At 41.9% G+C, this 22,853-nt stretch overlaps 1 protein-coding gene across 8 annotated transcripts; it reads right to left on the bottom strand.

The window, feature by feature from the left end:
* Window positions 1-999: 999 nt before the first annotated feature.
* pecam1b (platelet and endothelial cell adhesion molecule 1b) lies at window positions 1,000-22,312 on the bottom strand. 8 transcript variants are annotated; one of them, XM_070855851.1, is made up of 16 exons: window positions 22,222-22,312; window positions 22,072-22,107; window positions 17,525-17,821; window positions 16,631-16,912; window positions 16,273-16,545; window positions 14,742-15,014; window positions 13,604-13,882; window positions 11,450-11,725; window positions 9,928-10,029; window positions 9,778-9,808; window positions 8,269-8,348; window positions 6,220-6,273; window positions 5,827-5,916; window positions 5,251-5,307; window positions 3,148-3,170; window positions 1,000-1,181 (listed from the first exon to the last, which is right to left on the bottom strand). In XM_070855851.1, exons 1-16 carry the CDS (start codon window positions 22,262-22,264, stop codon window positions 1,080-1,082), a joined length of 2,298 nt encoding a protein of 765 aa, XP_070711952.1. In that variant the 5' UTR covers window positions 22,265-22,312; the 3' UTR covers window positions 1,000-1,079. The 8 variants fall into 8 exon arrangements, with proteins under 8 accessions (XP_070711952.1, XP_070711958.1, XP_070711980.1 ...); XM_070855857.1 differs by lacking the exons at window positions 8,269-8,348; window positions 9,778-9,808; XM_070855879.1 differs by lacking the exons at window positions 1,000-1,181; window positions 3,148-3,170; window positions 5,251-5,307; window positions 8,269-8,348 and having other exon boundaries at window positions 5,842-5,916.
* Window positions 22,313-22,853: the final 541 nt, after the last annotated feature.

Here is a 22,853-nt window from a genome sequence, read left to right as displayed (position 1 = left end):
AAGTTAGGGATATTCGGCTATCAGGTGAAATCGGTGCATTCTAACCTTTCCAGGTGAACTTAATGTGACCTTCTCTAAACCTTTGAATGCACATGTCCAACTGTTCAGTGTCTCAGTACTTTTTGCACAAGTTGCTGTTCTCTAACAAGAAGCTTAACAGCAACATTCACAACAGGTTTGATCCATGAATCCACCAATACATTTCCTGCTTCAGTTAGAATTGGTATTTAAACAGTCCTCCTCATCCTGCTGTTCACATTCTGACATCATGAGACCAAGACGACACCTAACAGTTGATCAGCAGCACCTCAACACTGGAGGCTTCAAACAGGAAGTCCTCAGACGGAGGTGTTCACTGAGCTTAGAGGGTCACAGAGTGTCATCAGGAGGTTGGAACAGTGATACAGAGACTGGAAGAGTCACAGAAAGGAGAGGAGTGGACGTCCTTTGGCCACATCCCAATTTATTGAGACACTGAACATGTTTTGTTGTGGTATACCTACCACTGTTGGTAGATTTTCTTTCAATAAATTGTTTAAGATGAATAAAATGACCATTGCATGCTTCTACTTAAATGCCCTATTTTCATGATATAATATCACTGTAGCATTCACTTTTTACATTTTCCATATATTTCACCTGAAAGTCGAATATCCCTAACTTACTGTGAGTAGTGTATGTAACCTCTGGAAATAGAATCATCCCAATGCAATACACATGCCACGTACTGATGAAACATGTGCCAGAGAGCGCTCATGCTCGCTTGAGTGCCCTTACACACACCAAAGGTATAATATATACCGATGTAATAGTACATCTATCTCTGTTTTTGTTATTTCTGTTGCTTGTGTTACTGTGAGGAACAGTCACTAAAAACGCTGCATCACAGCCCTGCGTGGCACAAGAAACACACACCACCGAACACAGTGAGGATATGTTACAGGCCTTTATTAAGATCGACAAATATTTACAGCTACTTTATGTTTACTGATCAGAAAACTGAGAGTGTACTTTGTAGAGCTGGCAAAAAACGTGTGGATAAGAGATGAAAGTAGAAAAGGAAGCAGAAAACAGAATCACTAATCCACCGGCACCGGCAGGTCCTGGTAGCTGTTGACCTCTGGATGGTGGTGATTGATCTCAGGTTGTTCGCCGCTGAGCTCAGCGTACTCTACTGAACCCTGTAGACACAGAGCACAGTTCACGCCTTATCCTGATCCCCGAACACTGGCTAACAACACAAAGCAGTACAGCACACATGAGTGCTGTTGCTACTAAGAATCTGATATTTAAAACTATCACAAGATGAGGTTAAAAAAAAAAGTGCACTTTTGTGGCTTCCGGTAATATGTTTGCAAAAGAATTGCCCCGGCATGAGTTCAAATTGGATTTGAACCTGTGTTTTCATCCATCTCAATAACTACCTGAGTGTTAATCCTAATTTTACTGGAGCGATAATAACACACCCCCAGAGCATACTTCCCATAATACAAACTTCAAATTGTCGACTGAAATCAGTTTCCTGCAGAAGAGACAAACAAACTGCATAATCTGTCATCAAGAAGATACTGATGAAAGAATCAACCGTTTTTGGATGGTGATGTCACATCCTTAGTTTATTATTTCAAATCCCTCTCTTCAGCTCCTCTAACACCATGTAGGGACAAAGCGTGCAGTGATTAGGCCATGCTGGGGGACAGTGTGCTGCCTGAGATGGGCTTGGAGGTAATTTGACTGAGCCGCAGCGCTGATCTGAGCGGGCGATAGGGAAGGAAGCCCCAGCCCAAATGCCTTTGTTCTTGTCTGGAAACTTTGACGGCTGTTTCCCTTCTGCTCCGGATTATCAGCCTGCGAAGGATCACTACAACCAGGAGGCAGCTAATGCAGGGACACCGGGGCGTTTTTTGTAATTTAGTATACAAGTAACATACATGAGCAATAAACAGTACGTCATAACGAGCCCATTCAGAGTTAGTCTGCAGCAGTTATTATAGTTTTGTTCACATACGGTTTTTATATCTTATTTTTAATGTTTCAGTTATGTTCATGTCACTTTTTGCCCATTGTAATATGAGAGGATTTTTCTGGGGCAGATTTAAGACAGCACTTTGTAAAGGCAGCTGACTCAGTCATGTCAACATCCTAAACTCAGTAAACAGATGCACCACTACCAGGTGTTGCTGGCTGTGTTGACTCATTTGACCTGACAATTCCTGCATATTGTTTCTTATTTTAGTTAGTTTCTGTAAGTAGACATGATTATTCATAGTCATTTTTTTCTAAACTCTATTTTTTGTTTTTGTTTCAATGAACTAAAATCTCACATCTAGTTTTAGATCAATGTTTAGCTTTAGTTCACTACAATGACCTTGTTGTGCACCTATTTTAAATGAATGGGGTTTGTTCTGTATACAGGTGCTGAGTTATAAATACAACAGGGCTTCCTCCATTGACCTAAATCAATCAATCAATCAATCAATCAATGAACCAATCTTTATTTATATAGCGCCAATTCATAACAGCGTTATCTCAAGACTCTTTCCATAAAGAGCAGGTCTAGACCAAACTCTTTAATTAGAGAGAGACCCAATGATTCAGGAATTCAACATTAAGGATTCAAGAATCCCCACATGAGCAGCATCAGATGCATGCAATGCATTACATATCTCATAATAACACATAAACACGTCACCATGAAGAACTTGTGTAAAGTTGATCTGTGTGTAAGACTAAGCAGTTTGAAACTGGAATGGAATCTGCGCTGTATACAATGGTGGGAGTATCAATGGTGAACTAATATTTCTATGGTGGAGTTTTGAAACCAAGGTTATCAGTAAGACAAGTCATGGAATCCACCTCCAAAAAACATCAACAGATTTGACATATTAATAGTTTTGATTGTACTAAACTGTAGGAGGAGGTGCAAATCAAACTAAATATGTCAATTCATGAATTTACTTACTAATTTACCTACTTCTACATTTTCCAATATATCCTATGTATACATATACAGTATATGAACAATATATGTAGTAGTTTATATGTCGTGTCTTCATGTAACAGCCAAGTAAAAAAAGGAACAAAAGTAAACTGATATTAACAAAGAGTGAGAAGAGCATGAGCGTGACTGTGCAGCTGATTACTCACATAGTCATGATGGTCAGCAGCATCTGAAGGAAAAAACACCACAGGTTAAATATGTGATGGGCGTGTAGCCTGCGTACTCACTGGCTGAGAGTAATTCATTAGTCATTTGACAGATATGACGGCCTGGCTGACCTTGCTGACTCACTTGCTCCCCCCCCGCTTTGTTTCAGACTGTACAGTTTGGGCCAATAAGTTCTGTCCCTGCCGTCTGAATCATGGTTAGAGTATTCCCTCTCACCCATACAGATGCTCCTCTCAACTACTCAGGATTCGTTTGTCACATTAAACAGGAAACATTAAGACTCTAATGGTCTGCTTGATAGACACACCTAGTGTCTGGCTGCTGTTCTAATAACAGGAAGTTCCTGCCAGCAGTAACAGGATGTGGTCATGATTCTGGAGCTGCTCAGGGTAAACTGCCCTATCAGTAATCTCACTTTAGCAATCATATTTGGTGTGATCTAGAAGTGTCACTGATCCCATCAGTACTGCAGAATTCAAAGATGAAAACACAACTGCTGAGCTGAAAAAAAAATCCATTGGAGAAACCAGGCCAACCAGAAGTATGTCCACTTTAAAGGTCCCATATTACGCGAGGTGCACTTTTTAATATCTTTTCAACATAAATATGTGCCCATGGTGTGCCTAGAGAACGCCACACTGTGAGTAAAGACATCCACCTTTCCATCTTTCAGCAAATGCGAATGAAAAGATGCTGTTTAGATTTTGTTCCCTTTATGATGCCATAAGGGGATCTGTTGACCATGTGACCTCCTCTAGCTAATGTTTTTACCTCCCTAATGCCAGCTCTCTGCAACACCAAGATGTCGAAGGCAGAGCACAGCGAGCAGATTGTTGTGTTCTACTAAAACAAAGCGTGAAGAAAGAGGCTGACAACAGATGCAGCATGTCTGGATGAGAAAAACAATATTTTTAAACCATGGAAACCTGTTCTAGTAGGACCTCCAAATACAAGTACGAACTTGATAAAGGACATGATGTGGGAGCTTTTGATTAACCGGAAACTGCCATTATATTGTTCCTCAAAGCCAGCAGACTCCATTAACAAAAACAGTCATTTTACCTCGCTTGACATGGGAATCCCCGGTTTACTGGTGCCCCAATCGAACAGTTTGCATTATTGTGCTAAGTGATAGTTTGAACTAACCCTTAAAATGCCAAAGCCACACAAAGTCAGAGTAAATGGTTTAATGGTTCACTATGATTGCTAGCTAGTTGCTAACCTTGTGGGCAGGTAGTGTACAGTGAGATTACCTGAGTGTGTTCACTAAAAACAGCTGCTTGTTGTGGCTGGAAATGAGGCTGAGTTGAGTAATAATAAGACCAAACCGTAAATTTGTGGGCCTTTAGACCAAACCAGAGCTGAGAGAGGAGCTGAAGGGAGCTCCAGGGTTGGGTGACACTTCTCTGGGGGTTTGTGACTATGAGTAATCCCCTTTCACAGTTACACCTGGGACACTGCCTACCTTAGTAGCACATGTGCGTCACAGAACCTATTGCTTTTTTATTTCAGCACCCATGGAAACAGGTTAGAACATCCACTATGGCTTAACTCAAGAACGGCTTGGCTGCGGCTCATCTAGAGATTTGGCATCTTGTCCATTTCTTCTGCAAAATGTGTGCAGTTCCCAGCAAAGACACAATAAAAATGATCTGTTGTTTGTCATATTGACGTCATACCAGCAACACTGAGCAACTTTCACTAGACTACACCTGGAGAGTGTGTCACAGACATGAAAAAAACCAACAAACCTAACAATTCCTGTATAAGTTAAAAATTAAAAGCACTTGTAGCGTTCCTGTGGACAGAATCCCTTCTTTTGTTAACAAGCCTTTTATCTGATGGCCATAAACAAAGGCAAAGTCAAAGTAGAAATACAGGCAGGCTGGCAGACGGCTGCTCGGCAGTGTCCCTGCTGTCTGTGTGGACATCACATGCATGTGAGCCGCTGCAGGTCAGCAAGGCAGCTTGCTGACACACAGGTAGCGGCAGGCAGCATGGCCCAGGATTACATATAGTCTCTTAATCCACTGTTAATATGAAAATATTCATCAGTGCAGCTTTAAAGATGTTTAACTCACCATGTGGAGAGTTTTGGAGTTCACTGTACACTGTGTCTGTGCCTTTTCTCAGTGGAACTGTTGATGTAAAAAGCAAACATGAGCCTGCTTCAACACCAATAGATAAACTTTAATAGATACTGTCTGTTTGATCTTTCATTAACAGAAATCTAAAAATAGGCGAATGATGTCAAATTCAGTGACTGCCATCTTTGGCCCGTTGGGACCTCGAGCACAGGACCATAACAGAGAAGTATCAGAAAACCAGCCTGGCATTTAGCTCAACCCTTCCTGTTTATAAGTTCTGCAATGGTTCTGGAAATCCCAGCAGTTATCCCTGCAGTTACAGCAGCTTGAGGATGTGTTAATCATGGGTAATTAGGCCCCTCCCAGGAAGTGTTGGTCTGTGTTATCATCTTTACAAGAATGTGGGCAAAGTAAAGAAAAATGGTTTTCATGTGGAAGTTTGGAAACAACCTCATAATAGAGTTTGGAGGGTGAGAAACACGACAGGCAGGCAGATACATATGTGTACATACATACATACATACATATGTGTGTGTGTGTGTGTGTGTGTGTGTGTGTGTGTGTATTTACTTCTGGCAGGATCTACTGGCCGGGGATGCACCACCTCAGTGTACTCCACATCAGGCTCGTTGGACACCACGCTGCTCTCCTCGTCATTGTCTGAATCCAAATACATGAACAAAATTCTCTGTAAAACATGCAAATGCCTCTGGCTTCATATTATTTTAATGAGGATACTATTTTTTAAGCGTGGAGACATTTACCATGACCCTCTGATGTCACAGTGGCTGCTGTTTAGCGAAGGTTAAAGAGGCTTGTTTTAAGTGAGACATTTTGAAGCTCTCTGAGGTAAACTGCTCAATTCGCTATTGCTCCACACTTGTTACAGATACTGTACATGTTTTCATAGAACTTTTCAGTAAAAGCATTAATATAATGACACTTATTAGAAGCCCCGCTCACCCCCTTCAGGTGGTCGCTTGCTCCACACGCTGACTGCAGCTCTGTCCACCTTCACTGTGAAACACAGACAGACAGACATCAGGTCATAAGGCGGCTGCCAAACAGATAAATCGACTTTTTGGGAAATAAACGTACTTGCATTCTTGCTGTGAGCTCAATGAGGGGAATGATAGCACTCTTAAGTCTGTCTATATATGAAGCTACAGCCAGCAACCAGTAAGCTTGGCTTAGCATAAAGACTGGAAACAGCCTAACCTAACCATCTCCTGGTTATCTCTGTGCACAACAGTTTGTTCCAAAATGTCAAACTGTTTTATGTGATTAAAACTTAGATATCAAGATTTCATTTTGCTCTAAATTCAATAACAGAGAGACAAGTTAAGCTTTTTGTGGCATGTCTCAATTTGGCCTTCAGTGGAGGCTTTATTACTCTTAAAATAAAACTAGTCACAAAGGAGCAGATTCCAAGTCTTCATCTGGTCCACACAGAAGTCTTCCACTGCCTTATGCACAATGGGCTGTTAATTCAACAGTGGCTGCACAATAAATTCTGGCAAAAACAACTTCCCAATGCTACTTCCCAGTTGGTAATGTAATCTCACACACAGCTTAACCACAGCTTATGTGCTTAATTTCCTCCACCTGCTGCATGCATTCAAAATAAGCCTGACCCTCCCTAAAGCCACCAGTTTCACTAACACCCCCCTATCTCCCTCCACGCTGCCCTGTGCCAACATAGGAAGTTTCTTGCAGACTCTATTGTTTAAACTTTTCAAGGAAGTCTCTCGTGTGCGTTCCTTTTTAGGAAATGAGTCGACTTCATGTTATGTTGCCATTGTCATGGACCTGTATTTGGAATGGATGCAGGCATGGCAATGAACATTTAACTTAGCATTTTGTGCAGTTAAGTTTTTTTAGCATATGAATTTAGCCTCAGATACAATAGCTGGAGCAAAATGAATGGTACTGACACGCTTCTAAATAAAACCAATGTCTTTATTCTACAAGTCTCTCTTCCAATCAGTCAAAGGATCAACCAAAAATATATACACACATTTCCTGTGATGGTGATAACATGTATATACAAATCAATCTGTCACTAAGCCCATTTCAACATGCACATCAGACAAATAGAGTGGTTGCAACAGTAAAAGACATGAAATCACATGGACATGGGGAATGAAGAAACAAAGGACAAAGACAGTAATGTTGAGTACAAAATCAAAAGCCATCTAGGTTGCAGGAGGAGGGGAGAGGGAGCAGCATGGCCCTCTTTTTCACTGAGAAAACTCATCAGTGATGAACACTTGGCATCACAAGCAGGATCACTGCTCTTAAAGTCCTTTTTTAGAGCCTCCTTTTCTTGTAACAGTTTTTTAAAACTTGAATTCAAGTCCTGCCCATTGTGGGGCACCTCTACACTGTTGCTGGGATACTGTAGCTGCTCCTGTTGCTGATGTCAGCGGGAAGTGATGCCGTGCTATCTCGTGCCCCATTGGTCACTCTCCCCTCCATGCCTTCATAGAGTGGCGCTGCGTCTGGAAGAAGATGATAATGGGTACTCTAAGCAGTTTGCAACAATTAAAAATCAATGCCATGTTCTATGATTGAACTATTTAAGCAGCTTCTTCCTGCATAAACACAGCTTGCGTCTCTCCGGGAGTTTACTTCCTACCATAACTATGTCCTGACAACATCCTACTTTTCCTGCCTCTGCAATGCATACAAACACAATGTACATGCAAAAAGTCGAAGACAGAGGAAGACAATATGCTCAAACATACACACATTGTGTCTGCGCATAAACCTGACAAGGATATCTACAAATGGAAAGCGCCACGGACAGTCACATAAACAAAGGTAGCTCGGTCACCACAACGTGAACCCTGCATGCATATTAGAACATGGATCATGGGATGAAAATGGATTACTGTGGCCGCAAAAGGAAACATGCTATGACTGTTGAGGCAACAGAAGTGACTTATGGCTTTTAAGATGATGACTAATGAGGGGTGAATGGTACACAGGAGAACAGTAAATCCAAGCTACCTGTGGCTGCGTTATAAATCTCTGTGTCGTGGGTTAGATTCACTGTTAAAGAGTCATCTGATTTAGGGCTCGAAGGCTTTCTGAGAAATGGTGAAAATAAAGTCAACTCGGACAGCAATGAAGTCAAGGAGCAATACTAAATGCCAAAATGATCTAAAGCATAAAACTATATGCAACAAATTGTGACATGACTGAATAATGCACTTAAACAACCATACTGGTGTTTTTGCATGTGGTAGCCTATTAAAAGAAAACTTCAGTATTTTTAAATCTGGGCCCAATTTTTATATATTTTGGATTTGAAATGGATGTACTGGATCCTACCATTGTGCACTATATTCAATGCACAAGATCATGGTCCTACTTTTTTCGTTTAGTTCTTCAGTCACTTTTTTCTTTTGTATTTTGTATCTCACCAACTTCATTTATTTTATCTATGAGACTTGGCTACTGTAACCCTTAGGGAATAATCAATCACTGTAATTATCTAATTTAAAGGACTACTTTCACATTTGGGCAAATATGCTTAAATGAGAGGATCGATACCACTCTCACTTCTGTATGCTAAATCAATCAGTCTTTAATCTTTATTTATTGAGTGCCAATTCATAACAGTGTTATCTCAAGACCCTTTCTATAAAGAGCAGGTCCTGACCAAACTCTTTAATTAAGAAACAGACTCAGCAATTCATGAATTTAAAATGAAGGATTCAAGAATCCCCATATGACCAAGCATCAGGTATTAGGTGACAGTGGCGAGAAAAACGTCCCTTTAACGGGAAGAAACCTGGAACAGAACCAGGCTCAGAGGGGGGCGACTTTCTGTCGGGGTCCGTGTTGGGTGAGGGTTGGACAGAGAGAGAGATAAATATAAATGTAAAACTTGAGTCAGGGGAAGTGACAGGGGAAACAGGTGACAAAATGTGCCAACCGGTACCTCTAAAGCTCACTAACTAACGGGTTTTACCTTGTTTGTATAAATCTTACAAAAGGTGAAACAAAAATATCAATTTGTGGCTTTATGGAAGGTTGTGTGTCTATTTCTAGGCCAGAAGCAGTAACTTTCTGAAGACTTGTCGTCACTATGAGGTTGACAGACCAACACAGCTTGGTTTTGACCAAGGCATATTGTAACAGCCTTGTCTTATAAACAAACCACAAATTGGAAAAGCATTACCAAGTGGAGAAAAATAAAATGTCTAAATAGTCAAATTCTTCTATCTCAAGTGAGTTTTAAGTCTCCAAAAGTTGGTCAACTATCTGTAATTACTACCTTGAATGTAGGAAATCAACCTAAAAACTTGTGAAAGTGGTAAACAGTTGAAGTCTACGTGCCTTATACAGTAAAAACATGAAAAACACCCAGTGTGGTTTTTCAAAGGCTCTAAAATAACAGAAATATAAGACTCACAGACCCTCAGCCATCTAAACCAGGTAATAAAACTAGATACACTGTCAATAAGTTCTACAGCATCTTCTCAGAGGAAGTAAATAGTCGAGCCAACTCACACTGACAATTCAGCAGCTGCTTCTCTTTTACCTACAATAAGAGATAAAGGTGAGAAGAGGAGTAGGAGAAAGTAGGCAGAGGAAGGTTGGTTTTCATACATAGTTAGACAAAAGAGGCCTGAGTTGCTGGAGGACTGTAGGTCTCTCTACCTCTCTTGGACCTGAAGCGCAGCACACACACCACCACCAACAAAGACACCATCAGCAGACAGAAGCCCCCGATCAGCGCTTTCTTCCACAACGCTAGGCGCACTGTGGAGAGAGAGAGAGAGAGAGAGAGAGAGAGAGAGCAAGGGGAAGGTGTCAGTGAAGAACAACAACACGAGGGGAAAGAAGTGGAGCAGATAAAATGTAAAAAGTTGTGGAAGCATGCACATCTGTAGGGATGCTTTTCTGTGGTTGTAGTAATGAAGAGAGTAGTCCAAGATTCATTCAAAAAGTTTATGTAGGTTTACGAGCTCGGAGTCTAACATCACAGGCATAGATGAGACTAAAGAATACAGAGCAAAGCTTTCACATATACAGTATATAGGATTCCACAAGCAAGATCTGGTTTCAGGTATGTGAGGGGGTACCCCAAAGATGGACTTAAACTTTACATGTGCTGACCATCGTCCAGACAAAGTGGAGTCAGGAAGATAGAATGCTGACTTGAGGGGAACGTGCATGTTATTTAGGACACACGTCCCTGCAGCATGTTACATGAAAAAGACATCCTAACAACATCCCAACACATTAAATCCTCGTTGCTGGGCAGATTAAGTATGCACGTAGAAAAAAAAGTGTCACCCCAGAGTCTGCTTACATGAACATTTATTGCCGCCAGATAAATTGGGACAGGACGAGACTGACTAACATCTACAGGTTAGCATTGTTACTTGAGTTGTTAGCGTGCTAAAATTGGCATTCAGCTCAAAGCCCTGCTGTGTCTAACTGCAGCCTCACAGAGCTGCTTGTGTGACTGTGAAGTCATGGTCCGATCTTTGTCCAGCAAGTCCCCCATCTTTATGGAAATGCAAGTGCTACATCAATGGAGCACTCCTGTTTCTGAATGATCTCCCTGGATGATCTCCTTTTGATGTGCAGGAGCAGCATCGGTCTCTGCTGCCACGAATGGCAATTACAGGACGCGGGCACATTTAACTCTGTTGATGTTTGAGCAACGGAGAGTACCACGCTATTCTAAAGGAGGCAACAATACTCAAAGGGTAACAGGCCAGAGAGCAAAGGAAAATGGAAACATCTGCACACACAGTTGGACCCATAGACCCATAATTGGTGCCATAAAACATTTCAGACTTTTCGTGGGACATTTTACCCCCTTAACAAAAGTTACACAGTGCAAGAACAGGTGCTCGGGGCGTTGAGTGGAAATGTAAGAGGCGCCATTCTCCTTCTTATAAGTTAGTGTACCATCAAAGTGATTTGGAAGCTGTCATTTTAAGGTGAAGTAGCTGCATAATGTTGCTTTGTGTACATACAGACCAAGATTTTCATAATTTCCCCCCACAGAGTTATGCTGAGCAGCCTACTGAGTGTCTCAGGCTTAGCTTGGCTTTTTGTCAATTTTCTGTCTCTGAAGGTAAAGTTTGTTCTTTGCATGCCCTCATGGTAAAAAAGCAAGAGGTCAGCATTAGTTAGAGAAGACCAGGTCTGGAGCAGGCAGTCTCACCCTCTATGATGACCGGCTCACTGCGGACCACGTTGGCTTGGTTGGCAGCCTCACAGTAGTACGCGCCGCTGTGCTCTTTGGACGAGATGGGGATCTGGTAGCTTGTGTTGTTCCGGTCGGAGGGTGTGTTGTACAGCGGCACTTCTTTTCCAACAAGGAACCACGTAAAGTTGACCGGAGGTGAACCTTTAACACCACATATTAGGATGAGATGATCTCCCTCAGAGATATCTGGTAAGTTGGGGATGACAGTCACAGTTGGGTCCCTCAGAGGCTCTGGGAGAAAAAGAGGTGAGATAAGTCAACAACACAGTCTCAGTTATAAACCAAGGGCGTTATTGTGTCATTAGAATGGATTCATTCATTAATTCTTTAAAGAAATAGTATATAGGCATTTTATAAATTAGGCATTTGTTTTCTTACCAAATAACAGATATGATGATCAATCCCACTCCCACTCAGGGTAAAATATGTAGCTGCCATAAGAAACTGAATCGCTTAGCTTAGCATAGAGACGGGCAGAAACAGGCAGAAACAGCTAGCCTGGTTTTGTCCAAAGATAGAAAATACCTCTCAAGTTCACTTATAAAGAGAGAAGTGTGCAAACATGTCAATTTGCTGTTTTCTTTCTTTTTTTTTTTTTTACAAGGTTCATGTTTTGAAATATTTCTTGGCTCATTTTTGCACTTCTACTTCCAGACTGATTGAACAAACTTGACATAACATGCTGTTACATGATGAGCTGTAGAAGCATTATACAGCTCACAGTATTATACAAAGCCAGCCAACTGTTCCTCTGGCTCCAGTCTTTAGGCTCAGCTAGGATAACCGCTTCCTTGTGATATCTTAATATTTACCGGGCAGACATGAGAATGTCTAACTCTTCTATTTCTGAATGTGTGATGCACCCAAACAGACAATTATTATACATTCAATTCTATGTTTACATCTATGAGCACATACCATGTCGTGCGTCAGCAGCCCATTGGACTTACCACTAGACCTTAGAGCTTACTTATGAGCTAGTTAAATTGGTTTTGTGCTGGCTAACACTACTGTTACTTAGTGAAACCACCGTGGCTACCCCGGGCCACCAGACTGAGCCTCCAATCACTTCAACTACCAACCACACGGCTGCCAACGCACCCACTCGTCCGTGACCACAGCTGGACAAAATAACACACAAAGATGGTAAAACAAGCAGTACAAGAACACACCTACACAGTGAAACAGCCAAACTGAAAGTCAAAAGTCAGACAGACAGTTTCTTTCTGTATTTAAAAGGTTTGCACTTGAATTGTTGCCTTACAGATAACAGAATGATCCCACTCTCTTCCACACAGTGAGCCATACATCTTATTCATTAAACACTGTGTGGCGCGGCGGCTGTGGCTCAGAGGCAGAGCGGGCCGTATATCAATCAGAAGGATGGTAGTTCGATCCCCTATGAGTCAGCATGTTGAAGTGGGACAGACACTGAACCCCAACTTGCTCCTGAAGCAGCTTCAGTGTGTGAACGAGTATGAAAGAATAGTCTCCTCCAGCTTATATTCCTTATGGGTGAATCAGGATGTGACGTAAAAGCGCTCTGAGTAGTCAAAATGACTAGAAAGGAGACATACAAATACAGACAATTTACCATTTACCATCCACTCAGATTGCTACTTGGTATCGGCCGATACCCAAAACCCTCGTATTGGAATGGGGACTGAAAACGTCACTAGTTCCATCTTGACTTTGGAAACAGCAGCCGGCAAAACAGTTCCATGACAATTGGGCAACCTCCATCTACTGAGGATCATGTAACACTGCTGAAAGCACCAGAACACCAACTTAATGGGCCTTGAGGTAAGACTGTGTAGTCAGCTGCTGCTTCAGAGGTCAGGTTCAGCCACAATGGACAAGACAATGCTCAGAAAAAAAGAAAATGTGGGCATTCACAGTTTCACGACAACCGGACGAACTCCATCTGCTGCATGTGATTTGACTGAAAAGTAGCAGAGGTGAGAGGTTTGTTAATAGTTGACCTATATATGGCTGATACGGCTCTGCAGTGGTGATTCAGTGATTGATCTGGATTTTGTTTCGAGCAGATTGGATGAGGCAGATGAAAAATATGTTAAAGGTATAAACATGCTTGCTTTGAATATTTACCTATGACAGTAGCATTGAGTCTTCTGCTGCGTGGGGCTGCCCTGTGATTATTCTTTGCCTCACACGTGTACTTGTTGACGTCACCAGGCTTGGTGATGGTGACTGTGAAGAGAGCCTTTTGAAAGCGCAGCTTGACACTGATTGTGCTCAGTTGTTCATCATCCATCAGCAGGGTGTAGTTTATCGGCAGGCTGCCAGTGTCCGACTGACAGAGGATCTTGGAGGGTCGACCCTGGATTGCCCTGCCTACCACTGAGATCTTTGGAGCGGAGACAGAAACTAAAGAGGACAAAGATAAAAACAAAACACAGTGACTCCCTGTGGACAAAAAACTAAACCCCTCTTCAGAATATGCAACGTGATTTCTATTTCATTTTATTCAGTTACTGTTACGGAAGAACAACTATTCTTGTGTGATATTTGACTCTTGCTGTGCAAGAGGAAGCAGTGTCGCCTCTGGTGAACAGCAGCAAGTTGAAAAGAACAGCGATATAAAGGAGGTTTTTTTGGTTCCCTCACAGGTTGCATCAGTGATGAGTTATAACGCTATTTATACACAGTTGCCTTTTTATACATCTAACAGAACAACATTAGCATTCACCCAAAGTCACGTCACCGGCTGACTGTAGATCCAGTATTCACTCTTCTTTAAGCTCTGATTCTTTTCTCCTGACAGAAATATCTGGCTCTTTACCTGCTAAATGCTTCACTATGTTCACCAGCTGATGCAAACTTGTCTGTGATGTGGTGCTGAGCAGTTAGTTACCAGGCTTTTTTTTAACTTCTCACACTGATACAGGAAAAGAAACTACCAACGCTGTGTAGATCTCTTCAACAACTTTTCCTCAACAACAATCTGCTCATTTGAAGTATTCTATGATTTATTAAACTATTTATTTAACTAACTAAACTATTTAACTATTTATTCTTTTTGTGCATAAAAGATAATGACAAACTTTTACAGCGCTCGTAAAAAGGCAAGCAAGACATAGATTGAATGGCTTTCTGTGCATATTATATAATAATGTAAAACTGCTGACATATCAACATAATGAGTTGCATATCTGAAAGGGGCTTAAATGCATTTTGAAAGTGCAAATTCATCATTACATCTGAAAGAGGCATCAAGTAAACTTACGTTTAGCACGAACAGTCAGGGTTCGACTGTGCTTCATGATGCCCCTGGCTTGAGCTACACAGGTATAGTTGAACTCATACGGCCGGGGCTTGCCAAAAAATACTCCAGTGTCCTTTGGGATCAGAAAACTGTCGGGTGGATCAAGAGTGTAAGTCAGCTCTTGCCTGCCAAGTCTTTCAGAGGCATAGTTCTCACTTTTGCAGGTTAATGTCATATTTTCCTTCTGAAAGACTTCAGCAGGAGACATGGTGAGAGTGGGCACAGAAAACAGCTCTGTGGATAGATTAAAGAAAAGAAAAACATGGTCAGTCATCATCTGCACTGATATCACTTAGCAGTGTAATTGCTGATATGTATGGAGCCCTAAATGGGACAGATGTAGTAAAAGATGATCAGAGTAAGAAATGATACTGTTAATTAAATAACTTAAAAAAAAACTATTTAAATAATTAATTATTAAATTTAAAAAAAGCAGCAAAAATACTTTTTAGAGTTGAATTTGTATCTGTCTGTATTTGTATCTGCCACACATTGATTCATAAATGCCATAGAGAACTGGCAGCTAGTCGCAGTGATAACACAGATCATACAAAGCTCTACAGGAAAAAATAAGCTGTGTGTGCCAAACAATCCACAGACAGCACAGGTTAAAACAAAACCCCCTAATGCTTTTATCATTATTATTATTATTAAAATAACCTTTGCATAACAACATGAACTCCCTGCTGTCATGCAGTCATGAGCACGGAAGCCCTTATTCTGGAAATGATATTATTAATGTAAGCACAGATCCCGCTCTTTCTGAAAGTCCTACATCACGAGTATGGGGATCCCCTGGTGGCTGCAGGACTAATGTATTACTGACTGCTGACCGTTTTCAAGGCAACAATCAAGGCAAGAATTAAATCAAACTTTGCTTATGGTCCCATTAAGGCTAAGGCCAGCTCTACACAAGCATGTATGCAAAATCCTGCTGCTCCCTCAAAATAACCAAGATACTACATATACTGTATGCCAGGTGTGAATATGGAATATAGAGTGAATATGGAGAGAGTGCCATAAAAGACACTGATTATGTCTTTTATGGCACAAATGGAAATATAATGAGGAATAAATAAAAGGATAAATAAATGTGGAAGCATAAAGACAATAAATAAGATAAATCATTCTGCAAACCCATGTGTGAATGTCTTCACGCTACAACATGATGCCTTTTCCACACACAGCCATCAGTCTGCACGTCAAACTGATCACCAGAGCACAAAGCCATATGAATGTGGCCGCTGTCTCACACTGTTAGTATGTTAGATGTGTTGAAGTGTTGAGCCTAAAGCCAGAGTTTCACACAGGTGGCTCTTTTAACCTGGCTCGATCACCACGCTAGCTTATGCTGCAGACGTAACCTAGTTTTGGAACATGCTTTTGTTTTTTGTTTGTTTTATCTGTCCTTTTGTATTTCAACCCGGTCTTTTTCCATTGTGGAAGCTGTAACTACTGTGACACTCAGGTCATCTTTCCTCTGCCCACTCACCAATCACTGAAACAGCCTTATTGTCGACTTTCACGATGCTTCCTATCTTTACTCCGCACTCAAACTCCCCAGGATCCTTTGCCAGTGCCACCATGCTGTGGTTGATTTTGGTGTCCCCGCTGCTGCTGAGAAGCTTCGTCCCCTGCCTCAGGTAGAGGTGGACACGTTCAGACCTGTACATAAAGTTGCTGACGGTGCATGAGATGTCTAGGCGGTCTCCTTCGTAGATGTTGTTCTGAGGCACAATCTTCAACACTGCTGCGATGGGAAGCTCTAAAGAGACAGAAATCAATGAAGAAAAAACTCTGAGATGGGTCCAGTGCTTTGAAAAGTGCAAACACTTCAAAATGCCACTTACCTTTGACTGAAACTTTGATGGCAACGCTTTCCTCAGACTTGTAGGAATCTGGCGGTATGAGCACAGTATAGCTACAGTGGATTTGGTGGGAGCCGGCACTGTTGAAACGAAACTTGGCCTCTGCCTGGTTGGAGTTGACCCGCTTGTCCAGGATCTCTTTAGAGTCCTTGTAGAAGTAGAAGAAAAAGGAGCCCGTCTCGCCAGGCGCCGTGCACGTGGCCGTTACCTCCTCCCCTTCGCTGACCACAGTACTGTTCATGTGGAGGCCTGGTTTTGACAGACCTGGAGAGCCACAATGCAGGACATGTGCTCAGACTGAATCCTTCCCAGTTTGACAAAACAAAGTGAATGAAAAAGAAACAGCACTGTCTTCTCCTGCTTACTCTTGCACATAAACACATCATTCCCATTACTTAAGGTAGAAGTGATATTTCTAAACCTGGGCCCTGTTTGTACTTGTACACAAACAGTAGTTTTTGCTGGTTCTACCCGTGCCTCGACCAGTTAGATTGTGTTATTGTGGGACTTCGCTGTTTTAAAGGTTAGTTTGGATCTAAATTAACCCTTTAAAATTCTTGGGCTCTGCAAGGTAAGATTTCTGTTTTTGTCAATGGAGTCTGGTGGCTTACAGGAGAGTGAGGCAGATCTGTTCCGATGCTTTTTGTATCCTCTAACTTCTCACTTCTTCACTTTGTCATTTCAATGTCAAAATATGTAAACAGCTTTAAAAATGCTGGACTTCTCCTCTAAAGTTTGAGAGTATTTTTTGATCTTACATCTAGGGGGCTTATTATGGCTAAAAACGTGTAGCGCCTCCACCAGATCCCTCTGCTGACCGATGTTTAATTCAAACACATTTAAAAACTGTACTAGCAGCTTTCTGCACAAACCAACCTGTTACTGTGAGTTTCTTGGCTCCACTGGTTTCCTCTTCGCCCTTGATGTTGATCTTGCACATATATTTGCCCGTGTTGGAGACTCTGGCCTCAGGCAGTGGGTACAGAAGATCCTCGGAGGTGCTGGATGTCTTGGTGTAGACTACGTTGCCGTCCTTGTATATAGTGTACTCACGGCTCAGCACATGCTCCCCAGAGCTGGCAATAGTGGCCTGGCATCTCAGAGTCACATTTGTGTCCTGAGCCACATCAGTGCTGGGCTCGATGGACAGGGTGACTTTTGTTATAACGAATGCTAGGGAGTGAATTAAGAAAAGCATTAGACTTATGGTGCAAGCTAACGACCTTCAGACCATTTTTATAATATGATGCTTGCATCAATGTAAATTCATTGGAAGCTCTACACTTTAGTCGGACAATAGCAAAATACATTCTGATATTATCACTTTCTACTTTTGTATGTGGTATTTATGCATTTTCATGCAGCGGCTCATTTCCCCCAGACTAGTGAGGTGAAATCTTTATTTACCAAGACTAATTTATCTGTCGTTTTTCAAAACTGGTTGCAGAGTAATATTTGTGACACACAGCACAGATCAATCCTTACGTGTCAGGCAAGGCGCTCTGTTGACTGAACTAGAGTCCAAATGTAATGTAGAACTGAGGTAGCCGACACAGCGCCCGCGGGCACCTGGTCGCCCTGCAGGGACCACGTGAGTGGCCTGCAGGGCATGTTCTAAAAGTAGCACTGTTAACCATGAAGGTCTGTTTAAAAATTGTATTCAATTGTGCTGCTGTTCTTTTTGAATCAATAACACTTCCATTGATGTAGATTTGAAAACGACAACACTGAATATACATTTTTCAAAAGAAAACTGTTTGAAGTATATATGAACTCTGACCTTGTATGGGGTCAAAGCTCAATATGGTACGCAAGTCAAACGGCCATCTCACCCTTTGCTGAGACAAATTAGCAGGCGCAGCGGTTCTACCCCCCAAAATATAGAACAACATGGCAGAAAAGCTGTTTAAGGTTCTACATTGTACTTCTGCATTGTAGAACCTTAAGTGAAGCAGAATTTAATTAAAAGTGATAGATGGTTTATCCACTTCTGTTAGTTGTGCATGTGGGCAGCTCTTATGGTTAGTGTGAGGAGAAAAGAGTGGGTTGTGATGTGATTTGGGTGAGACTGATCTGTGTGTTAGCATGTCTGCTAGCTCAGGTTAGCATAAAGAGAGTTCAGCACCGAACTCCCTGTCGAACCAAAAGTTTTCATTGTCACATTTTGGTTACATTTCCAGTGTACCTTTGAGTTTTAGAGGTGCTGATAGGTGGATTTGGACACAGTCAAGATAGTCATTTCTCAAAGTTTCCAGTCTGCTATGCTAAGCTAAGCTAAACTAAGCTAATGTAATTGAATTCTGGCTCTAGCTTGATATCAGAAGGACAGACATGCACTGGTGCAAGAAGTAAGACGTATTCAGATCCTTTACTTCAGTAAAAGCACTAATGCTACCATGTACAATTCTCTGTTACTGCGTTTAAAATGTTAGTGGAAGACCCCTACAGAAGCCGCCCACATTGAGCCTGGGTCTGTTCGAGGTTTCTTCCCGTTAAAGGGGAGTTCTTCCTGCCACTGTTGCTCAATATAATATCTGATGCTGCTCATGTGGGGATTCTTGAATCCTTAATGTTGAATTGTCGTTGGGTCTCTCTCTAATTAAAGAGTTTGGTCTAGACCTGCTCTTTATGGAAAGAGTCTTGAGGTAACGCTGTTGTGAATTGCCGCTATATATTTAAAGATTGACTGATTGTAAGTATAATCAGGAAAATGTAGATACTTGCAGTCTTAGAAGTAGTCAGTGCGGAAATTTGCAGTTTTCACATTTCAGAAGGTGGAAACTGAAGACTGAAGAGATCAAAATAGTTTCCAATTATTTTTCTGTCGGTTTGTTTAATGGACTAATCTCTTTAGCTGTACTTGTATAAACTGTTTATTGGTGCTGTTTATAACACACCAAGTCTTCATATGTTTTCTGTGTAAAATCTTAATTTGTGAGGTAACTAAAGCTGTCAGATACATTTAGTGAAGTGAAAAGTACAATATTTCCCTGATGTCGGGGGGGTTGAAGGAGAAAATGGCACGAAAAGTGTCAAGTAAAGTACAAATATCTCAAATTTGTACTAAATGTACTGATTACATTCCTCTGAGAGTGGTGTCGATCCTCTCATCTCACTCTGAGTGTTTACCGAAACGTTCCTAATCTCTGATGAATGACAAGTGTGCAGCTGTCCCCTTCCACAGATGTTGTTACAGTCACAGTTTACTTAGCAGTGGATTGAATAGAATTTCCTTTGAATCACTTTCCATTCAAATCACCACTCCTGAATGGCCACTCGGACGGCATATTTGAAAAGACTACCACTGAAATTCCTATTACAGTTGCTATAAAATTAAGTGTCAGCTTGGCCCTCAGGAAGCTGGTGTGTTTCCATAGAATTTCATCGTCGGCAAACAGTATCCCCTCTGGGTATGTGACTCACAGGAGAAACAATGCATGAATGCATGACTGTAACGTTCTTTGGTTGTCATCTAATGTTCAAAAAACAGCAACATGTCAGAAGATAGAAGCAGTTAAGGGAGGGCAACTTATCTGAGTGAGACCACTGATCTTACAGGCTTAGCTGTCAGAGACAGGAAAGGGCAGCCAACCAATAAACATTTGCTCTTTTATTTCTGAATCAAGCCTCACAAGTCGTTTATTTTCCTTTTCTGACTAAATATTTGCAGCCTATTCACAGTAATCAATGATGGTTTACTTTCAGGACACTATTTATTTCTACGCCTCATTGTCTCAGAATTGATTACAACAGCTGAACTGCGCCATGCATACGTGATTGCTTTCATAATCACCTGCACTGATCCCAAAGCCATGAATGACTTCAAATACATTTTGTATTTTAGGAAACACTTTCATTAACTTAAAAGTGAAAACAGTGTATTAACCAGAGACAGGAAGCATCTTCCCGCCACATCGGCCATAACGTTGAGTATTAGAGACAACAGGCTGCTGCTATGGCTCCGGTTGGGGTGTTGTAGGGCACTAAACAAACCCAGAGAACAAGAAAAAAAGGGCTTCAGGTCAGCGAACAGGCCACTCGGGGGACCTGCTGTCTGTGGAAACACACAGCATCGTTCAGCAGGAGCTGGCACGCCTGATGATGGGAAACGCGGAGACCAGAGGACTGCCAGGGCTCTCGATAGGGCTCGGCAGTGGCGGCAGGTGGAAGCTAAGCCAGTGCAGGAAAGTAACTAAGTATATTCACTCAAGAACCCTACAGGCAGCAGTATACTTCTATTCTACTCCATTTCAACAGAGAAATATTGTATTTTCACACGAGAACATTTATATGACAACTTTAATTACTTTTCAGATTAAAATTTAGCATAAGATTAAGATATAAATGAGAACATACAGTTAAAGATTAAATCAACTGTTCCAAACCGTTTTGACTTGAGAAAAATATTGGTGTATAAAACATGATATACTGCATGTATATACCCAGTCATATGAGAGATACAGACAAAGCTACAAATAAATCTCGATTTTTTTGTCATTGTGTGTGTGTGGAAAACAGTTCTTTTCAATAAGAACTTGCAATTCCTACATGAACGTGACTTTTTCATCTCTGCAGCAGGGCTCAACCTGGGGGTCAGGGCCCTCTATGGGGGCTGCAGGATGAATCTGAGGGATTAGTGTGATCAGTGAGAAAGGAAGATATCAGCTACATGTGTTAGGTAGACTCTTCCTGCTTTTCTGTAATCCTCTCCCTTTTATAAACATAAAAAAACCTCTTACATTTATTATTAACTTAACTTCCCTACGTCTTATATGTCACAGGTGTTTTCTGCCTTACATTTTAATATCAATTAGGTGATATATTATATTGTGCTTTTGTCTTTTATGACATTTGATCTAAAAATGTGTTGTATAAATAAACCGTTCACACTATTAAGAACTATATGATATAGCTGGGGCTAATATTATTGAACAGTTCCTCTCTTCAGGCCACAACAAAATGAGAAGCGACCACATAAGAAAACCACTGCAGTAAAATCATGAACTGAACAAAATATGCGTCTTTCTTCAAGTCTGGAGCCCGGCCCTGCTTTGGATAATACGCCCATCACTGCTACAATTGATCTGGACTGACTCACTCCTTCCATCAGCAACTCAAGAGGAGAGGGAGGAGTGTGACACTGCTCACCAGCATGTTCCCATCGCTTCCCACCACAGCTTTTCCACCGTACCAAACACCAAGGACAGAAGGCTCTGATAACAAACAGGACTGTTTCCACTCACTGGCCATGTGTGGTTTAGTGGGTAACAGCCTCCAACTCAAAGCCCAACAACTTTATCCACATGGAAAGGAAAGCGCTGGTGCTCCATAAACACCGGGCCTTTTTTAAAACTCCATTTCCTGCTGCAACCAGTGACAGTTCTGTGGCAGATGTCTGTATGAAATCTCAAGATTATACTCACATCGATCGGCGTTCACTGCCCTCCCTGGATAGAAGTCTTGGAGCAAGATAAGAAAGTAAAGCACCAGGTTAGAGACATATCCATTAACACCTCCACAAAAAGAAATCCGAAGACTTCGTAGAGAACAAGGTAAAAGCTCAGCAGTCTTACAGCTGGACAGGAGTGTGGAGGTGAGCAGTAGGAGGAGGCCCATCCTGTCTCAGGGACTCTGAGGCTCCCAACGCTGCCGACTGCCCTGGAGGTTAACAGACTTTTGACAAGGCTGGCTGACAGTTGTGCGTGGGGGGCAGATCTGTCTCGGGTGGGCGGGAGTGGACACTAAGGTGGTGCTCTACCTCAGCCACTCAGCGGTCGGCCAGCGGTGGCGGTTATCAACCCGAGCAGCCCTCGGCTTGGCTTAATTTGCCAGGAAGTGAGTGTTGTTTCCTCAGGATGTTCGTGCCGCCCGGTTCTTTGCTGTTGTGGAATGTTCTCCTCTGGGCTCCTTCATGACCGTGTGTGTGTGTGTGTGTGTGTGTGTGTGAGACATGGTAGTCACAATAATGTTGTATTGCTTGGGGCACAGTAGTCAGCCTTTGACCTCTGACCTGAGCTGGCAGGGCCAGTGCAGGTGGAGAGAACAACAAGACGGGGGACAACATTCTTTGCGATACGAAGCCCATTTCCTGAGGTGAAGATATCAGTTCAGCTCAGATACCGAAAGCTGTTTTCATGGACAGAATCCTCAGCCTGGCACTCACACTGGGTACTGTCACTGGTGCACACGCTTTCCACCATGACTT

Source organism: Pempheris klunzingeri, chromosome 3, assembly GCF_042242105.1.
Source record: "Pempheris klunzingeri isolate RE-2024b chromosome 3, fPemKlu1.hap1, whole genome shotgun sequence".
Classification (NCBI taxonomy): Eukaryota; Metazoa; Chordata; class Actinopteri; order Acropomatiformes; family Pempheridae; genus Pempheris; species Pempheris klunzingeri.
This window is presented reverse-complemented; position numbering and strand designations above follow the sequence as displayed.